General features: G+C 50.5%; 1 protein-coding gene across 3 annotated transcripts; it reads right to left on the minus strand.

Annotated features, from left to right (window-relative positions):
• Nucleotides 1–260: 260 nt before the first annotated feature.
• On the minus strand, nucleotides 261–13758 carry Acp5 (acid phosphatase 5, tartrate resistant). Of its 3 annotated transcripts, none has more exons than XM_040729721.1 (9): nucleotides 13682–13758; nucleotides 11756–11874; nucleotides 5936–6042; nucleotides 4562–4702; nucleotides 3500–3586; nucleotides 2856–3122; nucleotides 2511–2638; nucleotides 1205–1550; nucleotides 261–787 (listed from the first exon to the last, which is right to left on the minus strand). In XM_040729721.1, the coding sequence occupies exons 6-9, from the start codon at nucleotides 3120–3122 to the stop codon at nucleotides 545–547; spliced, it is 984 nt and encodes a 327-aa protein (XP_040585655.1). In that variant the 5' UTR covers nucleotides 3500–3586; nucleotides 4562–4702; nucleotides 5936–6042; nucleotides 11756–11874; nucleotides 13682–13758; the 3' UTR covers nucleotides 261–544. The 3 variants fall into 3 exon arrangements, with proteins under 3 accessions (XP_040585655.1, XP_040585656.1, XP_012974813.1); XM_040729722.1 differs by lacking the exon at nucleotides 13682–13758 and adding an exon at nucleotides 5404–5481 and having other exon boundaries at nucleotides 11756–11904; XM_013119359.3 differs by lacking the exon at nucleotides 13682–13758 and having other exon boundaries at nucleotides 11756–11904.
• Between the last annotated feature and the right edge of the window lie 11798 nt (nucleotides 13759–25556).

Raw genomic sequence — 25556 nt, forward strand, 5'->3', positions numbered from 1 at the left:
GCAGAGACAGGAGTACCTGGATTTCTCAGTCCAATAGCTGAGGGTAGAAGGGTTAATGCCCGTGGGTAAATTTAGGTGGTTATGCACGGAACTAAGAGATGGAAAGGAGATGGCTTAGCAGGTAAAGACACTCGTCCTCAAGTCCAGGAGCTTGTGTTTGACCCCTGGGAAGTTGTCCTTTACCTGACCCATGGACTGATGCCGCCCCACTCACCGACACGTGTAACCCCGATGACACACCCATTTTGAAGACAACTGGGGACTTGGCAAGCATTCTTTTATTGAATAGCAGTGACTATAAAATGCTTGATTCAGAAGCCTTACTCCAAGAAAGCTGTACCCCAAAACCTGGCTGTGGGGTGGGGTGAGTCTGTGTGCACATACTTCTTTCATGTATGCAAGCCTCTGTGGTTTCCCTTCCCACTCTGTCAGAGCACCAGGGGCCAGAGAAAAAGCTGCCCGTGGCTGAGGTCCTCACAGCGTCCACCCACCGTGCCTGCAGAGGCTTCCTGCCTCAGAGCCATAGGGGACAAGCTGAAGGTGTTCAGTATCTGCGTCGTCTGGGGAGGCTGGTCTTGAAGAGTGATTTTCCAGCAGCTTCCACATAGGTGATGCTCATTTCTTTGGGGCTTATCTCCACATATGTGAAGCCACCCAGGGATTCCTCAGATCCATAGTGAAAGCGCAGGTAGCCATTGGGGACCTTGCCTTGGTGCCGCACGGAGGGGTCCATGAAGTTGCCAGCCCCACTCAGCACATAGCCCACTCCATTCTCATCCTGAAGATACTGAGGGCAGAGGATACAAGGTTGGTCACTCCAGACAGGCCTAGGGGATGACCAGGGGCTTCATCTAGACCACCTCCCGTAGGTGTGGGAATAGGTGTATTCCTGACCACAGAGCGTCAATCCTACCCCACAGGCATAACTGGGAGTTGCTTTGGCATTTTGGCCGGTGTTTTAGAAGCCTGTGGCTTCCTGCATTGTAGGCAAGCACTCTACCACTGAGCCACACCCCAGCCCTCACTGGGGGATTCTAGGCAGAGGCTCTGCCACTGAGCAGTAAGCCCAACTCCTCACTGGGGGACTCAGACTACTTTTGAGCCATGCTTGACATCATAATTTGAGGAAGGGAATCTGAGCGGCACCTTGCAGTATAGTAAGAACTCCCTGGCAGATTCCCCATCCTGTTCACAGAGACCTCACCTGCAAGTTGTGATCATGTCCACAGAGGTAGGCAGTGACCCCGTATGTGGCCAACAGTGGCCGCAAGTGCTTGACCAGGCAGCGGGTGGGTCCATGTTCAGCAATGGACCAGATGGGGTAGTGGCCAGCCACCAAAATGTAGTCTTCCTTGGCTGCTGCCAACTGCTTTTTGAACCAGGACATCTGACTCCGGGCCACTCCCAGGTCTCGGGGCATTTTGGGCTGCTTGCTGACGAAGTCATCAGAGTTGCCGCACAGCATCACTGTGTCCAGCATGAAGATGGCCACGGTTACGTTTGTCCGTGGGATTTTGAAGTGCAAACGATAGTAAGGGCTTGGGAAGTTCCTGTGGAGAGAACAGAAATTGTGGGTAAACATTTTAGGCAGGGACAGACTAATATTAGTTTTGGCCAAAGGACTTCCTGCTTTTAATTTTTTAATCTTAAAAACATTTCTTTTTAGATTATTTTTTATTTTATGTGCTTGAACGCTTGTCTGAGTTTTATATGCTTGAACGTGTGCCTGTGCACCACGTGCGTGCAGTGCCCATGGAGGTCAGGAAAAGATTCCTAGGGACGGAGAATAACTTTTGGTAATTGGTTCTTTTTTTCACTATGGATTCCTGGGATTGAACACTTGGGCTTACAAGTGCTTTTTACCCACAGGGCACCTCACTAAGCTGTGGGCTCATAGATTCAGCCAGGTGAGCCATCCAGTCCCAGAATTCTTTTGTGTTCACTCCCCTCACATGAATTCAGGTCCTTGTATCTGCTTAGCAAGTGCTTTCCTGACTGGGCATGCTCCTCAGCGCCCAAAGGCTTGTTTGGCTAGGCTCAGTGGCACATCTGCCATCTCAATACTTTGGAGGCTGAGGCAAGAGAATCTTAATTTTTGAGAGCAGCCTAGACTAGATAGCAAGATCCCAACTCAAAAATGAACAGCTGAGTGTGGTGGTGTGTGTCTGAAATCCGCAGGATCAGGAGCTCAGGATCATCCTTGGCTACATAGGAGATCCAAGGCCAGCAGGGGCTACGTGCGACCCTGCTTCAACAAAACAAAAGAGAGGCTCTGAGGCAGTGCCACGCTTCAGTGAGGAAACCACCTGATGACCTGAACTCCAGCCCCGGAAGCCACACGGTGGGGTGAGAGGACTGACCCCCACAAGCTGTCCTCTGGCCTGCACACATGTGCTGTGACCCCCCAGTAAAGACAGCACAATAAAAAAGCAGAACCAAACATTCTCCCAAGGCCAAAGTGTCCCTTTGTCCCTGAGTGGGAGTCCCTTTGGGGAAGGAGGGAAGCTCACCAGCGCTTGGAGATCTTGGAGTAAGCAATTTGTGCTGAGACATTGCCAAGGTGGTCATGGTTCCCAGCCAACACATACCAGGGGATATTGCGGAGGGCACGGTCAGAGAACACCTCCTCAAAGGTTTCCTGTGACACACAAAGAGAGCACCCCCCCTCTGGGGTCAGAGCTACCTTGCTGTTCCCACCAAGGGCAGCCTGTCCAGAGGCAAAGGACAAAGGAGCCACTGGATGTCCCAGGTGCCTACCCATAGGGGCTTCTGCTTCCCTCTGCCCTCCCCAGAGCAAGGCCCCAGGTGGAGTGACCTCCCCCCTGTCACCTCTAACCCCGTTGTTGCCCATATACCTGGAACCGCTTGTCTTTGTCATCACGCACTCCAGTGAAGTAGAAGTTGTCCCCCAGGGACATGATGAAGTCAGCACCCATAATCTGCACGGTTCTGGCGATTTCTTTAGCGTTGGCTATTTCCCGGGCTGTGTGAAAGGGGGCATTGGGGACCCCTCCCCAGTCACCAACAGCCACAAATCTCAGGGTGGGAGTGGCAGCTGCACAGTGACCCAGGAGCGGGAGCGACATGATTTGCAGGCCCAGCAGCACCGTCCGTGCGTCCATCTGTGAGTGAAGAGAGAGTCTGGAGTCCCTGGCCAAGGATGGAGAGCGGGTCCCTCTCCCTGTCCAAGCTGAGCCTGGTGTGATGGTGCACACAAATAAACTCAGGAAGCAGGGAGGCGGAGCGACAGGATCAGAAGTTCAAGGTCAGCCTCCGGCACATGGGAAGTTTGGGAAGTGGAAACGGAAAAGTCTGAGGCCAGCTGTTGTACCTGAGACCTGTGTCAACACACACACACACACACACACACACACACAAGAGCTAGCTGTCCATTTCAAAGACACAGCAGCAGCAATTGTTCCTGGCCAAGGAGTCAAGGAGCTAGGGAAGGGTGGCCCCACACCCTTTCCACCGCCTTCCTCGGGTACTTGGCACTCACCGTGGAGGAAGCGCAGACTGCTCAGTGAGGTTGCCAGAGGCAATCGGGCTCCTGGAGCAGAACTGGTGGCCACGGACTCTTTATTCCCTGGGGAGGAAGTGCATCGGCGGGAGAGATGATGCATTTTCCCCAGGGACTGTCCAGTAGCCCTCCCCCTGGGTCACGTGAGCGCTGAACTTCCCCAGAAGTGGACATGGGGCTGGGGTGTGAGTGTGTGTGAGAGTGTGTATGTGAGTGTGTGTGTGAAGTCTCTCGAAGCTAGCACAGCTTCGGGGTTGCATGCCAGGGTCTGACTGTGTGTGCTGGGAGGGTATCCGTAGGTCCCAGTGTCGGTCACTCTCGAGGCTGCTCTGTGTCTGAAACCTGTTTCGCTTCTGTGTTCTTTTATGCTTGGCCGCCTGTCACTAGCTCACTTTTTCTGTGTGCATCTGAGCCAGACTGAGTGGGTGCCTCTGCTCTGCATGGGAGTTCTGGTCCGAGCAACCCGAGTGGCTTGTGTGTGACATATCCTCCAGTTCGGTTTTCTTTTTGTTTGTTTGGAGTCAGAGCCTCAAGTATCCCCGGCAGACCTCAAACTCCCTGTGTAGAGCCAAGGATGACCTTGAACTCCCGAGCCACTGCCTCTGCCTTCCAAGTGCTGGAATTTCAGGCCTGAGTTCTTCGGTGGCACCCACGTGACAGACCCCTGTGCGTGTCTGTGTTTTGTGCGGAGTCTGTATCTCTAACGTGACTTCTGTGTTTGCAGTCATCTAAGTGTGGGGCTGTCTCAGCGTCCACGTCGCCCCCATAAACATCAACAACACTGATCGCCTTTTCCGGGAAGTTTTGTCCACGATCTTCCCAACCCCCATTCTAGCCTGAGGAACTCCCAGAAGGAACACACCGCGTGGCTGCAGCCTTTTGACCCCAGCACCTTCAGCGGCTCTCTGCACACCCACCACTTGGCCGCGGAGCCGTGCACTGTGGTGGGTAGGTGTGGCCAATTTTCTCACCTCCTCGTCTCTCTCTTCAGCTTCACACACACCGCCCACACTCCTCAGACTTAGTTCCCTCAACACTCACCACCAATCCCTCCCGTCTCGGTTAGTGCGGCTCCCGGAATCCCTCCTTAGGCGCTTTGCATAAAGTCTCAGAGAGGGTCGGCGGCTCGCCCCAGGTCTCCCAGCGCTGGGCTTGCTGTGGACCCCCCAGTCGCACCTCTCGCTGAGACGAACAGGAAGGAAGAGGGTGACCTGAAAAGCAGAGACCCCTCCCCCGTGGGAGGCAGAGCGAAGGGCCTGGCCCGGCCGCTCTCACCTCGCTGGTGGGTCCAGGGTCCAGGCCAAGCAGTGCCGACCCAGCGAGCTGCGGATCGGCGGGCGGGCGGGTCGCTCCGGGCGGCTCTAGAGAAGAGGCGGCGCCGGCCAGCCTTTGCCCACAGCTCCCCGCCAACCCAATTGAGGCCAGGCTTGCGGAGGGCGGGTGCCTCAATTTCCCCGCCCCAACCCTGCCTCGGCCACTACCTGGCGCCTTGCCTCCGGGGCTCAGGGTCCCGGGAGATGAGGGGGCCCCCAGGACCCCTGGTGCCCACAGCCCCTGGCGGCCGTGCTGGGGAGGTTCAGCCCTGGATGGAGCCGGGCTCCCCAGTCAGGTGTGATGATGGCTCTAATCGGTCTCCAGGTCTTTAAAATGGGTGAGCAGGGGCTAGGGCGGCAGGCCAGCCCCCTGTAAAATGGGCCTTCACAAGCCGCAGAGGAGGGATTTAGGCGGAGAGGGGCCCAGAGTGGCGGGCACACCGCAGCTCTCACCCCGGTTCTCTCCTGTGTCTGCGGGGAGGCTGGCCGTCTGGCTCAGTTGGGAGAGTGCTTGGCAACGCGCACAGAGCCCTGGGTCCCAAACCCAGGTCGGAATAAAACAGGGCACACCTGTAATCCTAGGCCGCGGAGGACCGAAGATCGGGTCAAGATTAAGTCAGCCCCAGAACAAGTTCAAGACGCGAGACTCTGTCCCATTCATAAATAAATACGTTTCAGGGGAGAGGGGTCAAATTGTCCTTAAAATCCCAAAGAACAGGGCTGGGCCTGCGTGGTGGCTCACTTCCTTAATCCCAGCCCTTGAGCAGCAGAAGCACATGGAGCTCTGTGAGTTCACGGTTGGCCTGGTCTATATATACTAAGCTTCAGGATAGCCAACGCTACGTAGAGAAACCCTGTCTCTAAAAAGAAAACCAAAACCAAAACCCAAACAACAACACAGTCACAGAGAGGCTAGGAAGGGCCCCTGCAGTCGAGCTTGGCAGCCTGGGTTTGGTCCCTGGAACCCGAATCGCGGAGAAAATAGGAACCAACTGCACGCGCTTGTCCTCTGACCCCCACGGTTTGTTTTAGACAGTGTCTCACTGTGCAGCTCTAGGTGTCCTAGAACTGGGTATGTAGACCAGGCTGGCCTTGAACTCACCGAGATCTGCCTTCCTCGGCTTCCAGAGTGAACACCTCTATGCCTGGCTGACCTCCATAGTCTTTCCACAGCATACGTGTGAGCCCGAACAAATATCATGCACAAAACTGAAAACATTTTGAAGGAGAAGGAGAAGGAGAAGGACACGGCAAGGGTCAGAGGCAAGGGGCAGGAGATGATGGGGGCGTGAATGTGAGTAAAGTGTGCTATGTACATGTAAGAAGTGTCATAACGGAACCATTATGTGTGTGATTAATATGTATTCTAGAAATATTTTATATATGCTATTTTAAAAAACTAAAACAAAAATCCCTACATGAGCATAAGCAAGCCCCTCCGGCAGTGAGGAACCCTCTCCAGCCTCCCTTCATAGGCTCCTCCCACAGTGGGGAACCCTCTCCAGCCTCCCTTCATAGGCTCCTCCCACAGTGGGGAACCCTCTCCAGCCTTCCTTCATAGGCTCCTCCCACAGTGGGGAACCCTCTCCAGCCTCCCTTCATAGGCTCCTCCCACAGTGGGGAACCCTCTCCAGCCTCCCTTCATAGGCTCCTCCCACAGTGGGGAACCCTCTCCAGCCTCCCTTCATAGGCTCCTCCCACAGTGGGGAACCCTCTCCAGCCTTCCTTCATAGGCTCCTCCCACAGTGGGGAACCCTCTCCAGCCTCCCTTCATAGGCTCCTCCCACAGTGGGGAACCCTCTCCAGCCTTCCTTCATAGGCTCCTCCCACAGTGGGGAACCCTCTCCAGCCTCCCTTCATTGGCTCCTCCCACAGTGAGGAACCCTCTCCAGCCTCCCTCCATTTTTGAGCGTGGTCTGAACTCAGTGACCTGAAGAATAAAGTATAGAATGCATGAAAAAAAATATTTTCAGGTGGGGAGTCATCTGGCAGGTAACTCGTTAAGGGGCCGATTGAGGGAGTGGTCATTCTGATGTCCCAGTGACGTCATGTGGCTTTGAGCTAACATCTGAGACCTTCCCCTCCCCCGCGCACCCCACCCCGAGTGCTTCTCACGGAATCCCATTAGCTTCTGCAGATGAGAAAAATCCCAGCCAGGGCCCACGAGAGGCTTCAGTGTGTGAAAGTGCTTGTTGCCAAGCCTGAAGACCTGAATTCGATCCCCGGGACTAAAACGGTGGGAGGATTGCACCGGCTCCTAGCTGTGTATAAACACACGTACACACACTGTGCACAAAATGATGGTGTTAAATCAAGCACATGGGCGTAGATCAAGCTGGGTGAGGTGGCCACCCCCCGGGGAAGGCAGAAGCCGGAGGACATGAACTCTGGGACCAGCCTCAGCCACAGATGCAGAGCCCGGATCAAAAACAAAAACAAACAAACAAAAAAACCAACCATCAGAGTTTGAGACCAAAGGAAGGCAGTGTAGTAGCTACCCCAGGCCACCAAAAGGAGGGGTGTGGAAAGCTGGTAAAATCTATAGATATTCTGGGGTTTTTCTGAATAGTGAGTGGCATAAACCTCAAGCTCCCTGTGTAGCTTGTCCTTGAACTCCTGGTCCTCCTGGTTGCTACTCCAGAGCACTGGGATTACAGGTAGGTGTCACCACGCCTTTTGTTTGTTTGTTTGTTTGTTTGTTTTGTTTTTTTAAGGCAGGGTCACATTATAGCCTTGCTGTCCTGGAACTTGCTAAGGTAGACCAGGCTGGCCTCCAATTTACAGAGATCTATCTGCCTGTCTCTGAAATCAAAGGTGTAAACCAACATGCTATGCTCTGATTACTTGGTTTTATATAGTTTTTATTTGTATTTTCTGAGGTCAGGATTGGTTGTGTTGCTAGTCTAGGCTGCCCTGGAGCACCTGGTATCCCTGCCTCAGCCTCCTGAGTACCACCATGCCCTGGGGCTCAATGTCTATCCATGTTCTTTCATGCTTTAATTTGCCCTCAGAGAAAAATGGGGTACCATTTCATAACTGCCTTTTGTTTTTAATGACCTGAGTTGGATTTAAATTCACTGCATAGCTGAGGATAGCCTGACTCCTGATCCTCCTGCCTCCACCTCCCTCTTGCTAGCAAGAGCAACGGTGGTGGCTCTCCATCTCATTTCCCCCTGCAAGCTCAGCCTAGAGGCCAGCCCCATGCTGGCGTTCCTCTCTAGCTGGTCCTGTATCTGCTTTCCCCCTCTTCTGCCCTTTCTTTCCCATCTGTCCTCCCATTTCCTGGCTTCTCTGACCCCTCACCTTTCCTAGGGAGCCCGAGACTTCAGGGCCTTTGCCCTCCATGTTCCATGCTTGAAGACTCTTCCTTCTTACAGGGTTCCTGTATTCACAGTCTGGATTTTTTTCCCCAGTGCTGGCTGTGGAACTCAGGGTCTTATGATCTACCACTGAACCACACCCGGCTAGACTTAGCTTAGTCTTCCTGTAGCTTCTTTCTCTACAGTGTGCTATCGCTGCCTGACAAGTGTCACATGTAATTATTTTCTCTTCCTGTGTCCTCACCTGTGTGGGCTCTGTCATACAAGAACTTTTTCTGCCTTGTGTGTTACCTAGGCTACCTGGAAACTTTGTGTAACAGGATGACCTTGATCTCTGCCCTAGAGACACCTCCTGAGTGCTGGGACTCCAGGGATGTGTTGACACACTCCACACTTATTATGTCCTACTTCTGGCTGTGCCATTAACGTCATCAGGAGCCCACACATGTCGTTGGGACATGACAGAATGAAGAGAAATTTTTGAACACTCCATCTCTCCATCTTCCTTCTCTCCATCCTCCTTCTCTCCATCCTCCATCTCTCTATTCTCCATCCTCCATCTCTCCATCCTCCATCTCTCCATCCTCCTTCTCTCCATCCTCCATCTCTCCATCCTCCATCTCTCCATCCTCCATCTCTCCATCCTCCATCTCTCCATCCTCCATCTCTCCATCCTCCCATCTCTCCATCTCTCCATCCCTCCATCTCTCCATCTCTCCATCCTCCATCTCTCCATCCCCATCTCTCCATCCCCCATCTCTCCATCCTCCATCCCTCTATCCTCCATCTCTCCATCCCCCATCTCTCCATCCTCCATCTCTCTATCTTCAATCTCTCCATCCTCCATCTCTCCACCCTCCATCCCCTATCTCTCCATCCTCCTTCTCTCCATCCTCCATCTCTCCATCCTCCATCTCTCCTCCTTCTCTCCATCCTCCATCTCTCCATCCTCCATCTCTCTATCCTCCATCTCTCCATCCTCCATCTCTCCATCCTCCCATCTCTCCATCTCTCCATCCTCCATCCTCCATTTCTCCATCCCCATCTCTCATCTCTCCATCCTCCATCTCTCCATCCTCCATCTCTCCATCCTCCATCTCTCCATCCTCCATCTCTCCATCCCCATATCTCATCTCTCCATCTCTCCATCCTCCATCCTCCATCTCTCATCTCTCCATCCTCCATCTCTCATCTCTCCATCCTCCATCTCTCATCTCTCCATCCCCATCTCTCTATCTCTCCATCCTCCATCTCTCCATCCTCCATCTCTCCATCCTCCATCTCTCCATCTCTCCATCCTCCATCTCTCCATCTCTCCATCTCTTCATCATCCATCTCTCCATCCCCCATTTCTCCATCCTCCATCTCTCCATCCCCCATCTCTCCATCTCTCCATCCCCCATTTCTCCATCCTCCATCTCTCCATCCTCCATCTCTCCATCTCTCCATCCCCCATCTCTCCATCCTCCATCTCTCCATCTCTCCGTCCTCCATCCTCCATCTGTCATCTCTCCATCCCCCATCTCTCCATCCTCCATCTCTCCATCCTCCATCTCTCCATCTCTCCATCCCCCATCTCTCCATCCCCCATCTCTCCATCTCTCCATCCCCCATTTCTCCATCCTCCATCTCTCCATCCCCCATCTCTCCATCTCTCCATCCCCCATTTCTCCATCCTCCATCTCTCCATCCCCCATCTCTCCATCTCTCCATCCCCCATTTCTCCATCCTCCATCTCTCCATCCCCCATCTCTCCATCTCTCCATCCCCCATTTCTCCATCTTCCATCTCTCCATCCTCCATCTCTCCATCTCTCCATCCCCCATTTCTCCATCCTCCATCTCTCCATCCTCCATCTCTCCATCTCTCCATCCCCCATCTCTCCATCCTCCATCTCTCCATCTCTCCGTCCTCCATCCTCCATCTGTCATCTCTCCATCTCTCCATCCTCCATCTCTCCATCCTCCATCTCTCCATCTCTCCATCCCCCATCTCTCCATCCTCCATCTCTCCATCCTCCATCTCTCCATCTCTCCATCTCTCCATCCTCCATCTCTCCATCCTCCATCTCTCCATCTCTCCATCCCCCATCTCTCCATCCTCCATCTCTCCATCCTCCATCTCTCCATCTCTCCATCTCTTCATCATCCATCTCTCCATCCCCCATTTCTCCATCCTCCATCTCTCCATCCTCCATCTCTCCATCCTCCATCTCTCCATCCTCCATCTCTCCATCCCCCATCTCTCCATCCCCATCTCTCCATCTCTCCATCCTCCATCTCTCCATCTCTCCATCTCTCCATCCTCCATCTCTCCATCTCTCCATCCTCCATCTCTCCATCCTCCATCTCTCCATCTCTCCATCCTCCATCTCTCCATCCTCCATCTCTCCATCCCCCATCTCTCCATCCCCCATCTCTCCATCCTCCATCTCTCCATCCTCCATCTCTCCATCCTCCATCTCTCCATCCTCCATCTCTCCATCCCCCATCTCTCCATTCCCCATCTCTCCATCCTCCATCTCTCCATCTCTCCATCCTCGATCTCTCCATCCCCCATCTCTCCATCCTCCATCTCTCCATCCCCCATCTCTCCATCTCTCCATCTTTCCATCCTCCATCTCTCCATCCCCCATCTCTCCATCCTCCATCTCTCCATCTCTCCATCCTCCATCTCTCCATCCTCCATCTCTCCATCCTCGATCTCTCCATCCCCCATCTCTCCATCCTCCATCTCTCCATCCCCCATCTCTCCATCCTCCATCTCTCCATCCTCCATCCTCCATCTCTCCATCCCCCATCTCTCCATCTCTCCATCTTTCCATCCTCCATCTCTCCATCCCCCATCTCTCCATCCTCCATCTCTCCATCCTCCATCTCTCCATCTCTCCATCCTCCACCTCTCCATCCTCCATCTCTCCATCCCCCATCTCCATTCCCCATTTCTCCATCTCTCCATCCTTGATCTCTCCATCCCCCATCTCTCCATCCTCCATCTCTCCATCTCTCCATCCTCTATCTCTCCATCCTCCATCTCTCCATCCCCCATCTCTCCATCTCTCCATCCTCCATCCTCCATCTCTCCATCCCCCATCTCTCCATCTCTCCATCTCTCCATCCTCCATCTCTCCATCCCCCATCTCTCCATTCTCCATCTCTCCACCCTCCATCTCTCCATCCTCCATCTCTCCATCCTCCATCCTCCATCTCTCCATCCTCCATCTCTCCATCCTCCATCTCTCCATCTTCCATCCTCCATCAAGCCTGAATATACATGATTCCCTTGATTCCTTCCTCAAAAGTTAGGCAGGGTTCTCTAGAGGAGCAAAACAAGTGTGTGTGTGTGTGTGTGTGTGTGTGTGTGTGTGTGTGTGTGTGATGACTGGAGAGATGACTCAGTGGTCAAGAGCACTGACTGTTCTTCCAGAAGACCTGGCTCACAATTGTCTGTACCTCCAGTCCCAGGGGATCTGATGCCCTCTTCTGACCTTCATAGGCATCAGGCACTTGGGTGGTATACATACATACATGCAGCCAAACACTCATACACATAAAAAAATCTAAAAATCTCAACAACAACAAAACCAGTCTAGAGTGGCTTACCTGATGTGGGCTTGCACAGGGGAGGCTGAGAACCAGCAGCTGCTCAGTGGGCGGGGCTGGGGCCTCAGCAGTTCCAGTCCTGTGCTGAACACCTGGAGGATCCCTGGGGAGCTGCTGGCCTGTGCAAATGAAGTCAAGTTCCAGTGTCAGTGAAGGATGGCCCAAGTGGCAGTGACAGCAGCAGCAATGGAGGCAGGCAAAAGCAAGAGGTGGAGAGGGGGAGAGGCAGAAGGGCAGGCAGGGAGGGAGGCAGGCAGGGAGGGAGGCAGGCAGGCAGGGAGTGAGGCAGGGAGGCAGGGAGGCAGGGAGGGAGGCAGGGAGGCAGGGAGGCAGGGAGGGAGGGAGGCAGGGAGGCAGGGAGGGAGGCAGGGAGGCAGGGAGGGAGGCAGGGAGACAGGCAGGCAGGGAGACAGGCAGGCAGGGAGGCAGAGAGGGAGGCAGGGAGGGAGGGAGGTGGGGAGGGAGGCAGGGAGGGAGGGAGGCAGAAAGGGAGGCAGGCAGGGAGGGAGGCAGGGAGGCAGGGAGGCATGCAGGGAGGGAGGTAGGCAGGGAGGCAGGGAGGGAGGCAGGGAGGGAGGGAGGTGGGGAGGGAGGCAGGGAGGGAGGCAGAGAGGGAGGCAGAGAGGGAGGCAGGGAGGCAGGGAGGGAGGGAGGCAGGGAGGCAGGGAGGGAGGCAGGGAGGCAGGCAGGGAGGCAGGCGGGGAGGGAGGCGGGGAGGTGGGGGAGGGAGGCAGGGAGGCAGAGAGGGAGGGAGGCAGGGAGGCAGGCAGGGAGGGAGGCGGGGAGGTGGGGGAGGGAGGCAGGGAGGCAGAGAGGGAGGCAGGGAGGCAGGGAGGGAGGGAGGTGGGGAGGGAGGCAGGGAGGCATGCAGGGAGGGAGAGAGGGAGGCAGGGAGGCAGGGAGGCAGGGAGGGAGGGAGGCAGGCAGGGAGGGAGGCAGGCAAGGAGGGAGGGAGGGAGGGAGGCAGGGAGGGAGGCAGGGAGGCAGGCAGCTGTTGTTTTCCAGATCTGGGCCACCTGCAGGAAGGCACCACCTGTGACAGGTGAGAGAAGGGCTCCTCCCCTCTGGAGAAGGATTACTTCCTGAAAACACAGGGCTCTGGTTCCATCAGGGTGGCTATCAAGGGCAGCCACCACACTTTGATGGGAGTCTATTGCTTCCTGCTATTGACAGTATGCCAGAAAATGTTATTTCTGCTTCATTTATTTATTTAGGGTCTCGTGTACTCCAGGCTGATCTCAAATTTATTGCGTAGATTGGCCTTGAACTCCTGATCTTCCTGCTTACATCACCCAAGCGCTGGGCTTACCGGCATTTGCCACCTCCTGCTTCCCTGCCCCCCTCCCCTCAATTCACAAAAGTGAATGGGCTCAGGTGTTGATCCAATGGCCTTTGGGAAGCAAGGGCCTGCCCGGTTTGGCATAGAAGCAACAGAGTAGGGGCTGGAGAGATGGCTCAGAAGTTAAGAGCACTGGCTGCTCTTCCAGAGGACATGAGCAACTATGTGGTGGCTCCCAACCATCTATAGTGGGATCTGATGCCCTCTTCTGGTGTAAAGGTGTACATGCAGATAGAGCACTCATATATACATAAAATACATAAATCTAAAAAAAAAAAAGCAATAGGGTAGTTTTCATTCTAAAAAGGCTTGAAGAAAACTGTCTCCAAAGGTGTATTTTATTTTTTCAGTTATAACTTACTTATGGAAACACAGTCTGGCTTATAGGCCAGGCTGTCCTGGAACTCAGAACGAGGCCTTTGCGGCAGCCCCAGCCTCTGCCCCAATGCTGGGCTATTTGGGGTTTTTTAGTTGTCGTCATCGTATGTTTTAAGTTTTTCAGTACTGGAGGTGGGACTCGGGGCCTTGAAGATGCTAAGCAACCACTCTGCCATCGAGCTGACTTCTTCCTCCCCCGCTTTCCTTACCTCATTTGCTCCTTCCTTAGCAAAGGGAAAGTGGGGATGCTGAGCAGGGGACCAGTCGCGGAGTTCCTGTAACTGACGCTTTGGTCTGTCCACTGCTGCCCCACGTGGCCAACGTCGGAACTGCAATCACTTCAGATAATCCAGATTTTTTCTAATGAATGAATAAGCGCTGGGTGCTAGGCAAGAGAGGGCTGGGTGAGGCGCATCCTGCAGTAGAATTGACCAAACCCAGAGTGATGATATAAGCTGTCATCTTGCCACGGTGGAGGTAGAGGCAGGGGAGGCAGGAGATCAAGTTACCCTTGCCTGGTTCATGGCCAGCCTTGACACACTGTTTCAAAAAAACAAAAAAACAAAAACGAAGAGGCCAGGCATGATGGTGCATGCCTTTGATCCTTTGATTCCAGTGCTTGGGAGGAGCTCTGTGAGTTTGAGACCAGCTTGTTCCACATAGTAAGCTTCAGATCAGCCAGGGATGAAAGAGGGAGAGGCAGAGAGACAGAGGGGGGAGAAGGGAGGGGGAGGGAGAGACACACACACAGACACACAGACAGACACACAGACACAGACACACAGACGACACACACACACACACACACACAGACACATACACACAGACACACACACAGATACACAGACACACACACACAGACACACACAGACACACAGACACAGACACACACACACACAGACACACACACAGACACACACACAGACACAGACACAGACACACAAACACACAGACACACACACAGACACACACAGACACACACACAGACACACACACAGACACAGACACAGACACACACATAGACACACACAGACACAGACACACACATAGACACACACACAGACACACACGGGGGGGGAGCAGAAGAGACAGAACAAAATAGCTCAGAGGATAAAGGTGCTTGCTGCCAAATGTGAGACCTTAGTTCTAGGTCAGGATTGGTGGTAGAAGGAGAATTGACTCCCGTGTGTCCTCTGACCTCATATGGGCATCATGGCACATAGTAGATAGATAAGTAAATAAATAAATAAGCAGACGCGTGCATGCGAATTTAAAAAAGAAAAGAGAAAGTGCAGACACCGAGCACCTGTCACCTTCGCCCCTCCCCGAGGAGCCCTGCCTTGAGTGAAGCCTGCACCAAGTACTCATTGTGACTTCCCTTTGCACCTCTACATTCCTGTCCTTCAGTCCCTGCACACTCACCCTAGGGCATCTCAGTCCCTGCACACTCACCCTAGGCCACATGGACACTCACCCTAGGCCACACATCTTTCCCATCTGTCACCTGCTCACATGTTTTCCTTGGCTTCCAGTGCTCTGGACAGCAAGTTCTTCAGCCTGGACCCCGAGGCTGTGAAAGGCCTGTCTTCATCTCATTTACTGCTGCAAACAACCTGATTCCCCAGGGCTGGACCTATGCTTCCCACTGAGGGTCACATGGGGCTGAGACAAATGCCAGGCAGAGGACAGACAGCATTAAAATAACTTTACTTTTTTTTTGTCAAGGCCTTCTGTAGTCCAGGCTGGCCTTGAGCTCCCTGGGTAGTCATGATGACCCTGCTCCTTCTGCTTCCCTCATAGGTGCTGGGATGACAGGCATGTGCCACCATAATCTGGTCTACTTGGCACTGGGGATAGAATCCAAAGCTAGGATTTCAGTTGGTGTGATGAAACACCATGACCACAAGTGACTTGGGGAGGGGAAGGTTTGTTCCATGATGGAGATTAAAGGCATGCACCACCATGCCCGCACCCATTCCATCCTGTTTTCTGACTTAATCTCTCTCACTCGCTGACCAGGGAGCCCCTGGATGTTTGCAATCTCCATATCCCCAGTGAGGCTCTGTAGAAGTGCACCACCACCATGTCCAGTTCCTATTACTACAATTTTAAATCACGTGTACATGTGAGTGGTGGGTCTGCCCACATATGAGCCCATAAGCAGTCACTAGTTTTCTGAAGCTGGAGTTACAGGCAGTTGTGAGCCTCGGTCCTCTGCAAGGGGCTCTCAACTGCCCGAGACATTTCCTCAGCTCCTTTCAATTTTAAGTAAATGAGTGACCCAGAGTGATTCCTGCTCTTCAGAGACCAGACATTCGGTTCTTCAGCACCTACATGGCAGCTCACAACTGCCTGTAATTCCAGCTCCAGGGGACCCATACCTGTTTCCTTCTGATTCCCATGGGTTCTGCATGCAAATTAAACCCACAGAAACACTCATACAAACTCATACATACTTAAATCTTTATTATTATTATTATTTGGGTTTTCAAGGGAGGGTTTCTCTGCGCCTTTGGAGGCTGTCCTGGAACTAGGTGTTGTAGAGCAGGCTGGCCTCGAACTCACAGAGATCTACCTGCCTCTGCCTCCCGAGTGCTGGGATTAAAGGTGTGTGCCACCACTGCCTGGATAAAAGAAGATTGAAAATTAATGAAATTTCATAATGAAAAATGTGCTTCCAGAGAAAATACATATTTACCAAGTTATACAAGGATGGTCTAGTTCACTGCCAGTTATTCAAACATAAAACAAATAAAAACTGCCAGGTGTGGTGGCACACATCTTTAATCCCAGCACCTGGGAGACAGAGGCAGAGAATCTCTGTGAGTTTGAGGCCAGCCTAGTCTACAAAGAGTTCCAGGACAGCGAGGGATGTTATACAGAGAAACCCTGTCTCAAAAAACTAAAAATAAACAAAAAACCTGGGCATGGTGTTGCATGGCTTTACTCCCAACACTCAAGAGGCAGGCAGGCAGGTCTCCATGAGTTCAACGTCAGCCTGGGCTGCACAGTGAGATCTTGTCTCAAAATAAGTATGGAAAATAATAACAATGGGATTCACCAGACAGTGAAAGGGGTAAACTAAACTCAAGGGCTTCACTTCTAATAATTTAGAAATAAAGGGACCAGACCCTCACTCAGCCCCCTGCTTTAGCAGCCATGACAGGCTTCAGAAAAGACACGTAGGCCTCTGACACAAGGAAACTCCAGATCCTCTGGCCTCCCAGAGCCTAGGGCCAAAACTGCACACAAAGAAACTGTAGACTTCCCCCATCCCCAACCCCTCCAGCCTCCAGGATGCTTGGTTCCTGGGACCTGTTTGGCCACAAAAGAAACTCCAGGGGGGACCAAAACCTCCCCTGTAGTCTCCAGGATATAGTTCTGAAAATTATTGATTTGTGCAACAGGACACCTACAAGTAACAAGACAATGCCATAGACACCACAGAATGTTCCCTCTCAGCACTGACCAATGAAAATAATTGGTACTCATGTATTTCATGCCAAAACAAAGCAATATGAGACAGAAAGTCTCCAAAAATACCATTCCTTTACATTGTGTGAATTTATGTCACTGTGGTTGGTTTAATAAAATGCTAAATGCAGGAGATATAGCAGGGACTTCTGGACAGTGAGAGCTCTGGGAAGAAGAAAGACAGAGTTGCAAGCCGGATGTGAAATAATAAGGATGGACACACATAATGGTGATGAGGTGATGAGATCATGGGAGAATGTATATTTAAAAAAAATGCGGGTTAGTTTAAGCTATCAGAGCTAGTTAGAAACACGCCTAAGCTAAGACCAAGCTTTCATAATTAATAAGTCTGTGTCATTTTTTTTGTGAGCTGGTGTCTCCCCCCCCCCCCCCCCCGCAAATGTCTGTGTACACCATTGAGTTTATTTAGTGTTGGTATCTGCTGCTGGGCAGGTGACCTAGCATAAAGTTTGGTTTATATACCCCGAGTGCTGGGATTAAAGGCGTGCGCCACCAACGCCCGGCTCCAGTGACACTTCTTTAGTATCCATCCGCCTCCTCTTCCATAAAGCTCCCCGAGCACGGAAGAGGAGGGTTTGATGGAGACATTCCATTTAGGACTGAGTGTTCCAGTCTCTCACTCGCTGCACTTTGTCCACTCATGGGTCTCTGTTGGTTCCCATCTACTGCAAGCAGCTTCTCTGGTGCTGGCTGAGCAAGGCCCTGATCTATGGGTATAGCGGAGTGTTGTTAGGAGTCGTTTTATTGTTTGTTCCTTTAGGAGAACATCGGCGTTTGGCTTTCCCATGGGTCCGTGGCCTGTCCAGTCTCAGATCCTTGGCTCCCCAGGCACGGGTTCCATCTTGTGGAGTGGGCTTTACATAGGAGCAGAAAGGCTGGTTGTGAAGAGCCCCAACAATTAGCCCCCCAATAGTTGGAAAATTGCTTAGCTGTCCCGTCCTTGGACGTGAGCAGCTACACTTAAACATCTTCCCCTGGTGGTCCTCAAGGACTTGAAAATATTTCCCAGGCCTCAGTCCTCAAGGACTTGGGAGCATTCCCCAGACCTCAAGGTTCCAGGCCAGTCACAAGTTGAGCCAGGGCACAGACGTTGCCTAAGACAGATAACGAGCCAGTCAGCCAGACAGCCACAAGCATACGTGATTCATGAAGGTCTGGCACCAACTTCCAAACTCCCCTTGCACCCCCACCACCCCGTTTGCGGTTTTAGGCTTTAAAAACTTGCTGTAATTTCTGCTCGGGGTCACTCCTTCCCAAGGCTGCTGAACCCTGGCGCGCCTGCTTAATAAAAATCCTCTTGCGTTTTGCAGCGAACTTCGGCTCCTGGTGGTCTTTGGGGCGAGGGTCCTGAGAGAAAGACTGAAGGGTCTTTCAGTTGCTCCCACGATGTTTGTGACGCTCTCGAGCCAGCCTACCATGCAGTCAGGTGTCTGCTGTGGATCACAGGTTTGGTAGCTCGGTTGGTGGCTGTCTTAGGGTTTTGTTGTTGAGAAGAGACACCATGAACATGGTAACTCTTGTTTTTTTGTTTTTTTGAGACAGGGTTTCTCTGTATTGTTTTGGAGGCTGTCCTAGAACTCGCTCTGTAGACCAGGCTGGCCTCGAACTCACAGAGATCCACTTGCCTCTGCCTCCCGAGTGCTGGGATTAAAGGCGTGCGCCACCAACGCCCGGCATAAAGGAAAACTTTTAATTGGGGCTTGATTAAAGTTCAGAGGTTTGGTTCATTATCATCACGACAGGAGCCCGATGACGTGCAGGCAGACACGGTGCCACAGAAGGAGCTGAGAGCTCTACATCTGGATCTGCAAGAAGCAGGAAGTGATGGTGAGCCACCCTTGCTTGAGCTTCTGAGACCTCAAAGCCAGCCCCCTGGAGACACGCTTCTTCCAACAAGGCCACACCTACTCCAGTAGTGACACTCCCTGCAGATCTATGGGGGCCACTTTATTCAAATCACCACAGTGATTCCCTTACTCTTCTGGTAGTTCAAGTACCATGCACACTAGTCAGTATGGGTGAAGGCTTTCGGTAGGCAGCAGCTCGCCATTTTTGTGTTCAGTGAGTTGTGTAGGTGTTGTCTTCAGCAGTAATGGAGAGTAACCTCAAGCCTTGTCAATAGCTTGAGATGTTTGGGGATTTCCATGGGGATGCTTTGACTAATGACTCAACAAGAAGTGACTTATTCCGCCGGGCGTTGGTGGCGCAAGCCTTTAATCCCAGCACTTGGGAGGCAGAGGCAGGCGGATCTCTGTGAGTTCGAGGCCAGCCTGGTCTACAGAGCAAGTTCCAGGACAGACTCCAAAGCCACAGAGAAACCCTGTCTCGAAAAACCAAAAAAAAAAAAAAAAAAAAAAAAAAAAAAAGAAGTGACTTATTCCTGGCACTGGAAGTTTCACTTGGTGGGAAAAGATGTCCAGTTGGGTTATTATCTCCACCGTCATTTGGTGAAGGCATTTTGATTTCTTTCATGAACATATATATATACAGTTGACATCCTGGCTTCTCCCTCTCCCCAGGTCCTGGGCAACCTGGCCCTGTTCCTGCTCCTGACTCCTCTCCTCCTGCCTGTGGTTTCTCCTCAGCACCGCTGTCACTCGGGCCAGGCCTCTCCTGGGCCTGCTCCTTCTCCTTTCCTGGTCGCAGGGCCTCTCTGAGCCTCGGGTTCTCTCCTCACCCCGGGATCGCTCTTCTCTGGGTGACCTTCCCTTGTCCCGGGATCTGTCTTCATCAGGTGATCCCTCCTTGTTGACATCCTGGCATTATGCTGATGGTTCAAAGGCTGTCAAAGGCTGCCTAAGGACTCTGTGTGCAAAACCATGCGGAGCTGGCCCAGGACAGTGGCAGCGGGTGCTGAGGAGAACCCCCGGGCAGGAGAAGAAGAGGAGTCGGGAACGGGAACAGGGTCAGGTTGCCCAGAACCCGGAGAAAGGGAGAAGCCAGGACGTCAACAATCTCACCCCTTCTTATGATTAAAGGTGGGAGATTAAACGGGGTGTCGGGTGGGCAGGAATATGGGGCGCCGGACCATCAAGTCTGCTTCCAGCTGACTTAGGGGCGTTGGCCATTTTTGGGTGGGAGGGGAAGAAAAGGCTGGGGTGCTGCTTGTCCTGGGGTAGCTGGCTGTTTCCTTGCAGTCCAGGCTGTGTGGAACTCTCCGGTGCCCCTCTAGACTTTTACATTCACTCAGGAGGCACAGGTGGTTGGTTTGAGGGCACCTGGACATGATTGATGGTCTTTGTGTCTCCAGATCCGTGGCTGAAAAAAATCTAAATGGATATATATATATATGTATATATATGTATATATATATAGTGTGTGTGTGTGAGTGTGTGTGTGAGTGTGTGTGTGAGTGTGTGTGTTTTAGGAAGCGTCTACAGTAGCAGGTTTCCATGTGGCCCCTCTAATGGTCTTAGTGTTAGTTGATTAGTTGTCCCTCCCCATAGTCCCTCCCTCACCCCTTTCTTTCATTCCCCCATTAATCCTCCTGTTCCAGTCCCCCCCATCTCTCCATGACTGTATATTCATTTCCCCTTCATTTGGGGAGCCTGACCTCCTTCCTAGTCCCTTATTCTATACCTAACCTCTGTGGTTATACAGTTGTAGCATGCCTAAGGAAGGCTTGCAAGCTCATCTGTATATAAGAGGAAACATATCATGCTTGTCCTTTGGGGTCTGGGTTATCTCACTCAGGATGTTTTTTCTTTTTTCTAGTTCCATCCATTTCCCTGTGAATTTAATAGTTTCACCTTTTTTTCTTTCTTCCTTCCTTTCTTTCTTTTTTTGGTTTTTGTTTTTGTTTTTTTCGAGACTGGGCTTCTCTGGTTGTCATGGAACTAGCTCTGTAGACCAAGATGGCCTTGAACTCACAGAGATCCACTTGCCTTTGCCTTCTGAGTACTTTGATCAAAGGTGTGTGCCACCACTGCCTGGCAATAATTCATTTTTCTTAGCAGCTGAACAATATTCCGTTGTGCAAATGTATCACATTGTCATTATCCATTCATTAGTTGGTAGATATCTAGGTTGTCTCCAATTTCTTGCTCTTATTAATAGATCAGCAATGACCATGGGTGAACAAGAGTCTCTATAGTAGGATATAGTGTTAGGTATGTGTCCAACAATGGTATAGCTGGGTCCTGAGATAGATTGATTCCCAGCTTCCTGAGGAGTCACTACACTGGTTTCCATAGTGGCTGTACACGTTTGCAGTTCTACCAGCAATGGATGAGTGTTCCCCCATCCCACATCCTTAACAGTATAAGTTATCATTTGTTTTATTGGTCTTGAACATTATGATCAGAGTAATTTCAAATTAGTTTTAATTTGTATTGCCCTGAGGTCTAAGGGTGTTGAACATTTTTAAAGTGTTTCTCACTCATTTATATTTCATCTTTTGAGAACTCTCTGCTCAGTTCTGTACCCCATCTTTTGGGTGGGTTTCTTTGTGTAACAGTCCTGGCTGTCATGGCATCTGCCTTGAACTCAGAGATATGCCTGCCTCTGCCTCTCCATCCTAGGATTAAAGACGTGCGCCACCGCTGTCTGGCCTCTGTACTCCATTTTAATGCTGGATTGTTTGTTTTCTTGATGCTCAGTTAACTTTTAGTTCTTAATATATTTTAGATGCTAACCCTCTGTCAGGTGTAAAATTGATAGAGCTCTTTTCCTGCTCTGTACCCTGACCCTTCACCTGAACGATGCTGTACTTTTCCACACAGAGGCTTTCGGCTTTTTGAGGCCTTATTTACTAATTGTTGGCCCAAGTGCCTGCTCTACCGGTGCCCAGTTCAAAAAGCCATTTCCTGTGCCAGCGAGTTCACACCTCCCCCAGTTCCTTTTCTATCAGAGTCAGTGTGTCTGGTCGTAAGTTGATGTCTTTGATCCATTTGCAGTTGAGTTTTGTGCAGGGTGATAAGTGTGGATCTATTTAGATTCTTCTACGCACAACATCTAGTTTGACTGACACCATTTGTTGAAGACTGTCTTTTTCAAGTGTGTGTTTTTGGCTTCTTTGTCAAAACTGGGTGTTGATAGGTGTGTGGACTCATGCCTGGCTCTTCCTCTCTACTCCTCCCAGCTACCTCTCACCTCTCCTTCCCCCCACATCCACTGCTCCTCCATTTCTTTTCCAGAAAGGAGTAGGTTTCCAAGAGACGACAGCCAAACAGCACAAAATAAGACACAAGATACATGGCAAAAGTCCTTATACAGAGGCTGGGCAAGGAGGAAACAAGTCTCAAGAACAGACAAAGAGTCAGAGACACCCCCACTCCCACTGTTAGGAGTCTCACACAACACTGAGCTAACATCCAGAACATATATGCAGAGGACCTGGGCCCTGTCCTTTCTGTTTCTGTCTCTGGCAGCCCATGTGAGCCCCGCTTAGTTGATTTGGTGGCGCCATGATCTCCTGGTGTCTTCCATTTCCTCTGACTCCTACAGACTTTCCTCTCCACCTTCCACAGGGTTGGTTCCCCAGTCTCTGAGGGGAGGGATCCAATGATGGCCTCCAATGAGACTCCCCCTCAGCATAATGTCTGTCTATGGGTCTCTGCACCCACTCCTATCTGCTGCCGGAGGTAGCCTCTCTGATGACGACTGGACACTAATCTGTGAGTATAGCAGAATTTCATTCAAAATCATTTCATTGAATTTTTAAAGGCCGTTCATGCTTGGTTCTACCCTAAGTCTCTGGTTTCTGGCCATCCAAGGAGTGCCAGGTAAAGGCTAGGTCTTCTGGCATGGGCCTCAAGTTAAATCAAACATAGGTTGCACACCCCCACAAGTTCTTCACTGTTGTCTGAGAATATCTTACAGACAGGATACATTGATCGTGGGTCAAGTTTTTGTGACTGGGTTGGTGTCCAGGTTTCTCTTTTCATAGCCTACAGAGTACTTCTTGCTCCTAAGAGATTAGAATCTAGGGGTCAAGGCTCCACGCAGGCACCAGCTTGACCTCTCTACATTCAGTGAGCTGTGCGGATATTGTCCTTGGCAATTCTCTGACCCCCTGTCAATTTTCAGAGAGTAACTTCTGTCCCAGCATCAGCCTTGGGTATTTAGGAATCTCCATGGGACCCCCTAAGCCAACAACTCAGCTGAATGCAGCCCAGTCCCACCCCTGGAAGCCTTGCCTGCCTACAAATGATGGCCATATCCTCCGTTAGGAGGCGTCCTCACTAGGGTCACAGAGATCCCAGGAAGCTTCCACTGTACTAGGTTTCCACACTGCTCCCCAAGTGCCCCCCAATTCCAGCTGTCTGTAATGCACTCCCTCCATCCTTCACAGACACACACACCTGATCCCTTCCACTCCCATCCCCATCATCCTTAGACCACCTGCAGAATTCTGTTTCCCTGTCCCAGGGGGAACCACGTATCTCCTCCAGAGCCCTACCTCTCTGGGTCTGTGGATTGCAGTTTGATTATCATTTACTTAACAGATAATATCCAGTTATAAATGAATATATACCATATTTGTCTTTCTGGATCTGCATTACTTCATTTAGGATGATTTTTTTTGTAGTTCCATCCATTTGCAGGCTAAATTCATGATGCCATTTTTAACAGCCAAGTAAAACTCCATTATGTAAATGTACCACATTTTTTTATCCATTCTTCAGTAGGACAACTAGGTTGTTTCCAGTTTTTGCTTATTATAAATAAAGCTGCAATGAACATAGAGCAACTGTCCTTATGGCAGGATGGATCATCTTTTGGGTATATGCCCAAGAGTAGTATATCTGGGTCTTGATTGATTCCCAATTTTCTGAGGAACTGCCATGTAGATTTCCATAGTTGCTGTACAAATTTGCACTCCCACCAGCAATGGGGGAGTGTTTCCCTTACTCTACATCCTCTCCAGCATGAGCTGTCACTTGTGTTATTGATCTTCTGACAGGTATAAGAAGGAATCTCAGAGTTGTTTTGATTTGCATTTCCCTTATGGCCAAGGATGTTGAACATTTCTTTAAATGTTTCTTAGCTATTTGAGATTTATCTGTTGAGAATTCTCTGATTAGATCTGTACCCCATTTTTAAAATGGGAATATTTGGTTTGGTATATCTACATTCTCGTGTTCTTTATATATTTTGGATATTAGCCCTCTATCTGATGTGGAGATAGTGAAAATCTTTTCCCCTTCTACAGGCTTCTATTTTTTTTTTTTTGGTTTTTCGAGACAGGGTTTCTCTGTGGCTTTGGAGGCTGTCCTGGAACTCACTCTGTAGACCAGGCTGGCCTCGAACTCACAGAGATCCGCCTGCCTCTGCCTCCCAAGTGCTGGGATTAAAGGCGTGCGCCATCACCGCCCGGCTTTGTGTTGGAATTTTGATGGGGATTGCATTGAATCTGTAGATTACTTTTGGTAAGATGGACATTTTTACTATATTAATCCTACTGATCCATGAGCATGCGAGATCTTTCCATCTTTTGATATCTTCTTCAATTTACTTCTCCAAAGACTTGAAGTTTTTAATCATACAAGTCTTTCACTTGCTTAGCTAAAGTTACCCCAAGATATTTTATATTATTTGTGGCTGTTATAAAGGGTGTTTTTCCCTGATTTTTCCCCCAGCCTGTTTGTTATTCGTGTATGGGAGGGCTACTGATACTTTTTAATTAATCTTGTATCCAGCCACTTCACTGAAGGTATTTATCAGCTGTAGGAGTTCTCAGGTAGTTTTTTTTGGGGGGTCTCTTATGTATACTATCATATCATCTACAAATAATGATACCTTGACTTCTTCCCTTCCAATTTGTATCTTCTTGATATCTTTTTGTTGTCTTATTGCTCTAGCAAAAACTTCAAGTACTATATTAGATAGATATGGAGAAAGTGGAAAGCATTGCCTTGTTTCTGATTTTACTGGAATTGCTTTTAGTTTCTCTCCATTTAATTTAATTTGATATTGGCTATAGGTTTGCTGTAAATTGCTTTTATTATATTTAGGTATGTTTTTTTTTTGGTTTTTCAAGACAGGGTTTCTCTGTATTGTTTTGGAGGTTGTAGGTATGTTTCTTGTATATCTAATATCTCCAAGACTTTTTTTTTTTGGTTTTTCTGTGGCTTTGGAGGCTGTCCTGGAACTAGCTCTTGTAGACCAGGCTGGCCTCGAACTCACAGAGATCCGCCTGCCTCTGCCTCCCGAGTGCTGGGATTAAAGCGTGCGCCACCAACGCCCGGCTTCTCCAAGACTTTTACATGAAGGGGTTTTGAATTATTTCAAAGGCTTTTTCAGCATCGAATGAGATAGTCATGTGTTTTTTCTTTCATTTTGTTTATAGGGTGAATTACATTGACTGATTTTTGTATGTTGAACCATCCTTGCATCTCTGGAATGAAGTCTATTTGATTTCTTGGATTTGGTTTGCCAGCATTTTATTGAGTATTTTTGCACCTTGTTCATAAGAGAAATTGGTTCATACTCTCCTTTGTTGAAACTTTGTGTGGCTTGAGGTGACTGTGACTTCATAAAATGAATTTGGCCATCTTCCTTTTGTTTCTGTTTTGTGGAATAATCTGAGGAGTATTTGCATTAGCTTTTCTTTTAAAGTTTGCTGGAATTCTGTGCTAAAACTGTCTG

Source organism: Mesocricetus auratus, unplaced genomic scaffold (genome assembly GCF_017639785.1).
Source record: "Mesocricetus auratus isolate SY011 unplaced genomic scaffold, BCM_Maur_2.0 Super-Scaffold_100022, whole genome shotgun sequence".
Classification (NCBI taxonomy): domain Eukaryota; kingdom Metazoa; phylum Chordata; class Mammalia; order Rodentia; family Cricetidae; genus Mesocricetus; species Mesocricetus auratus.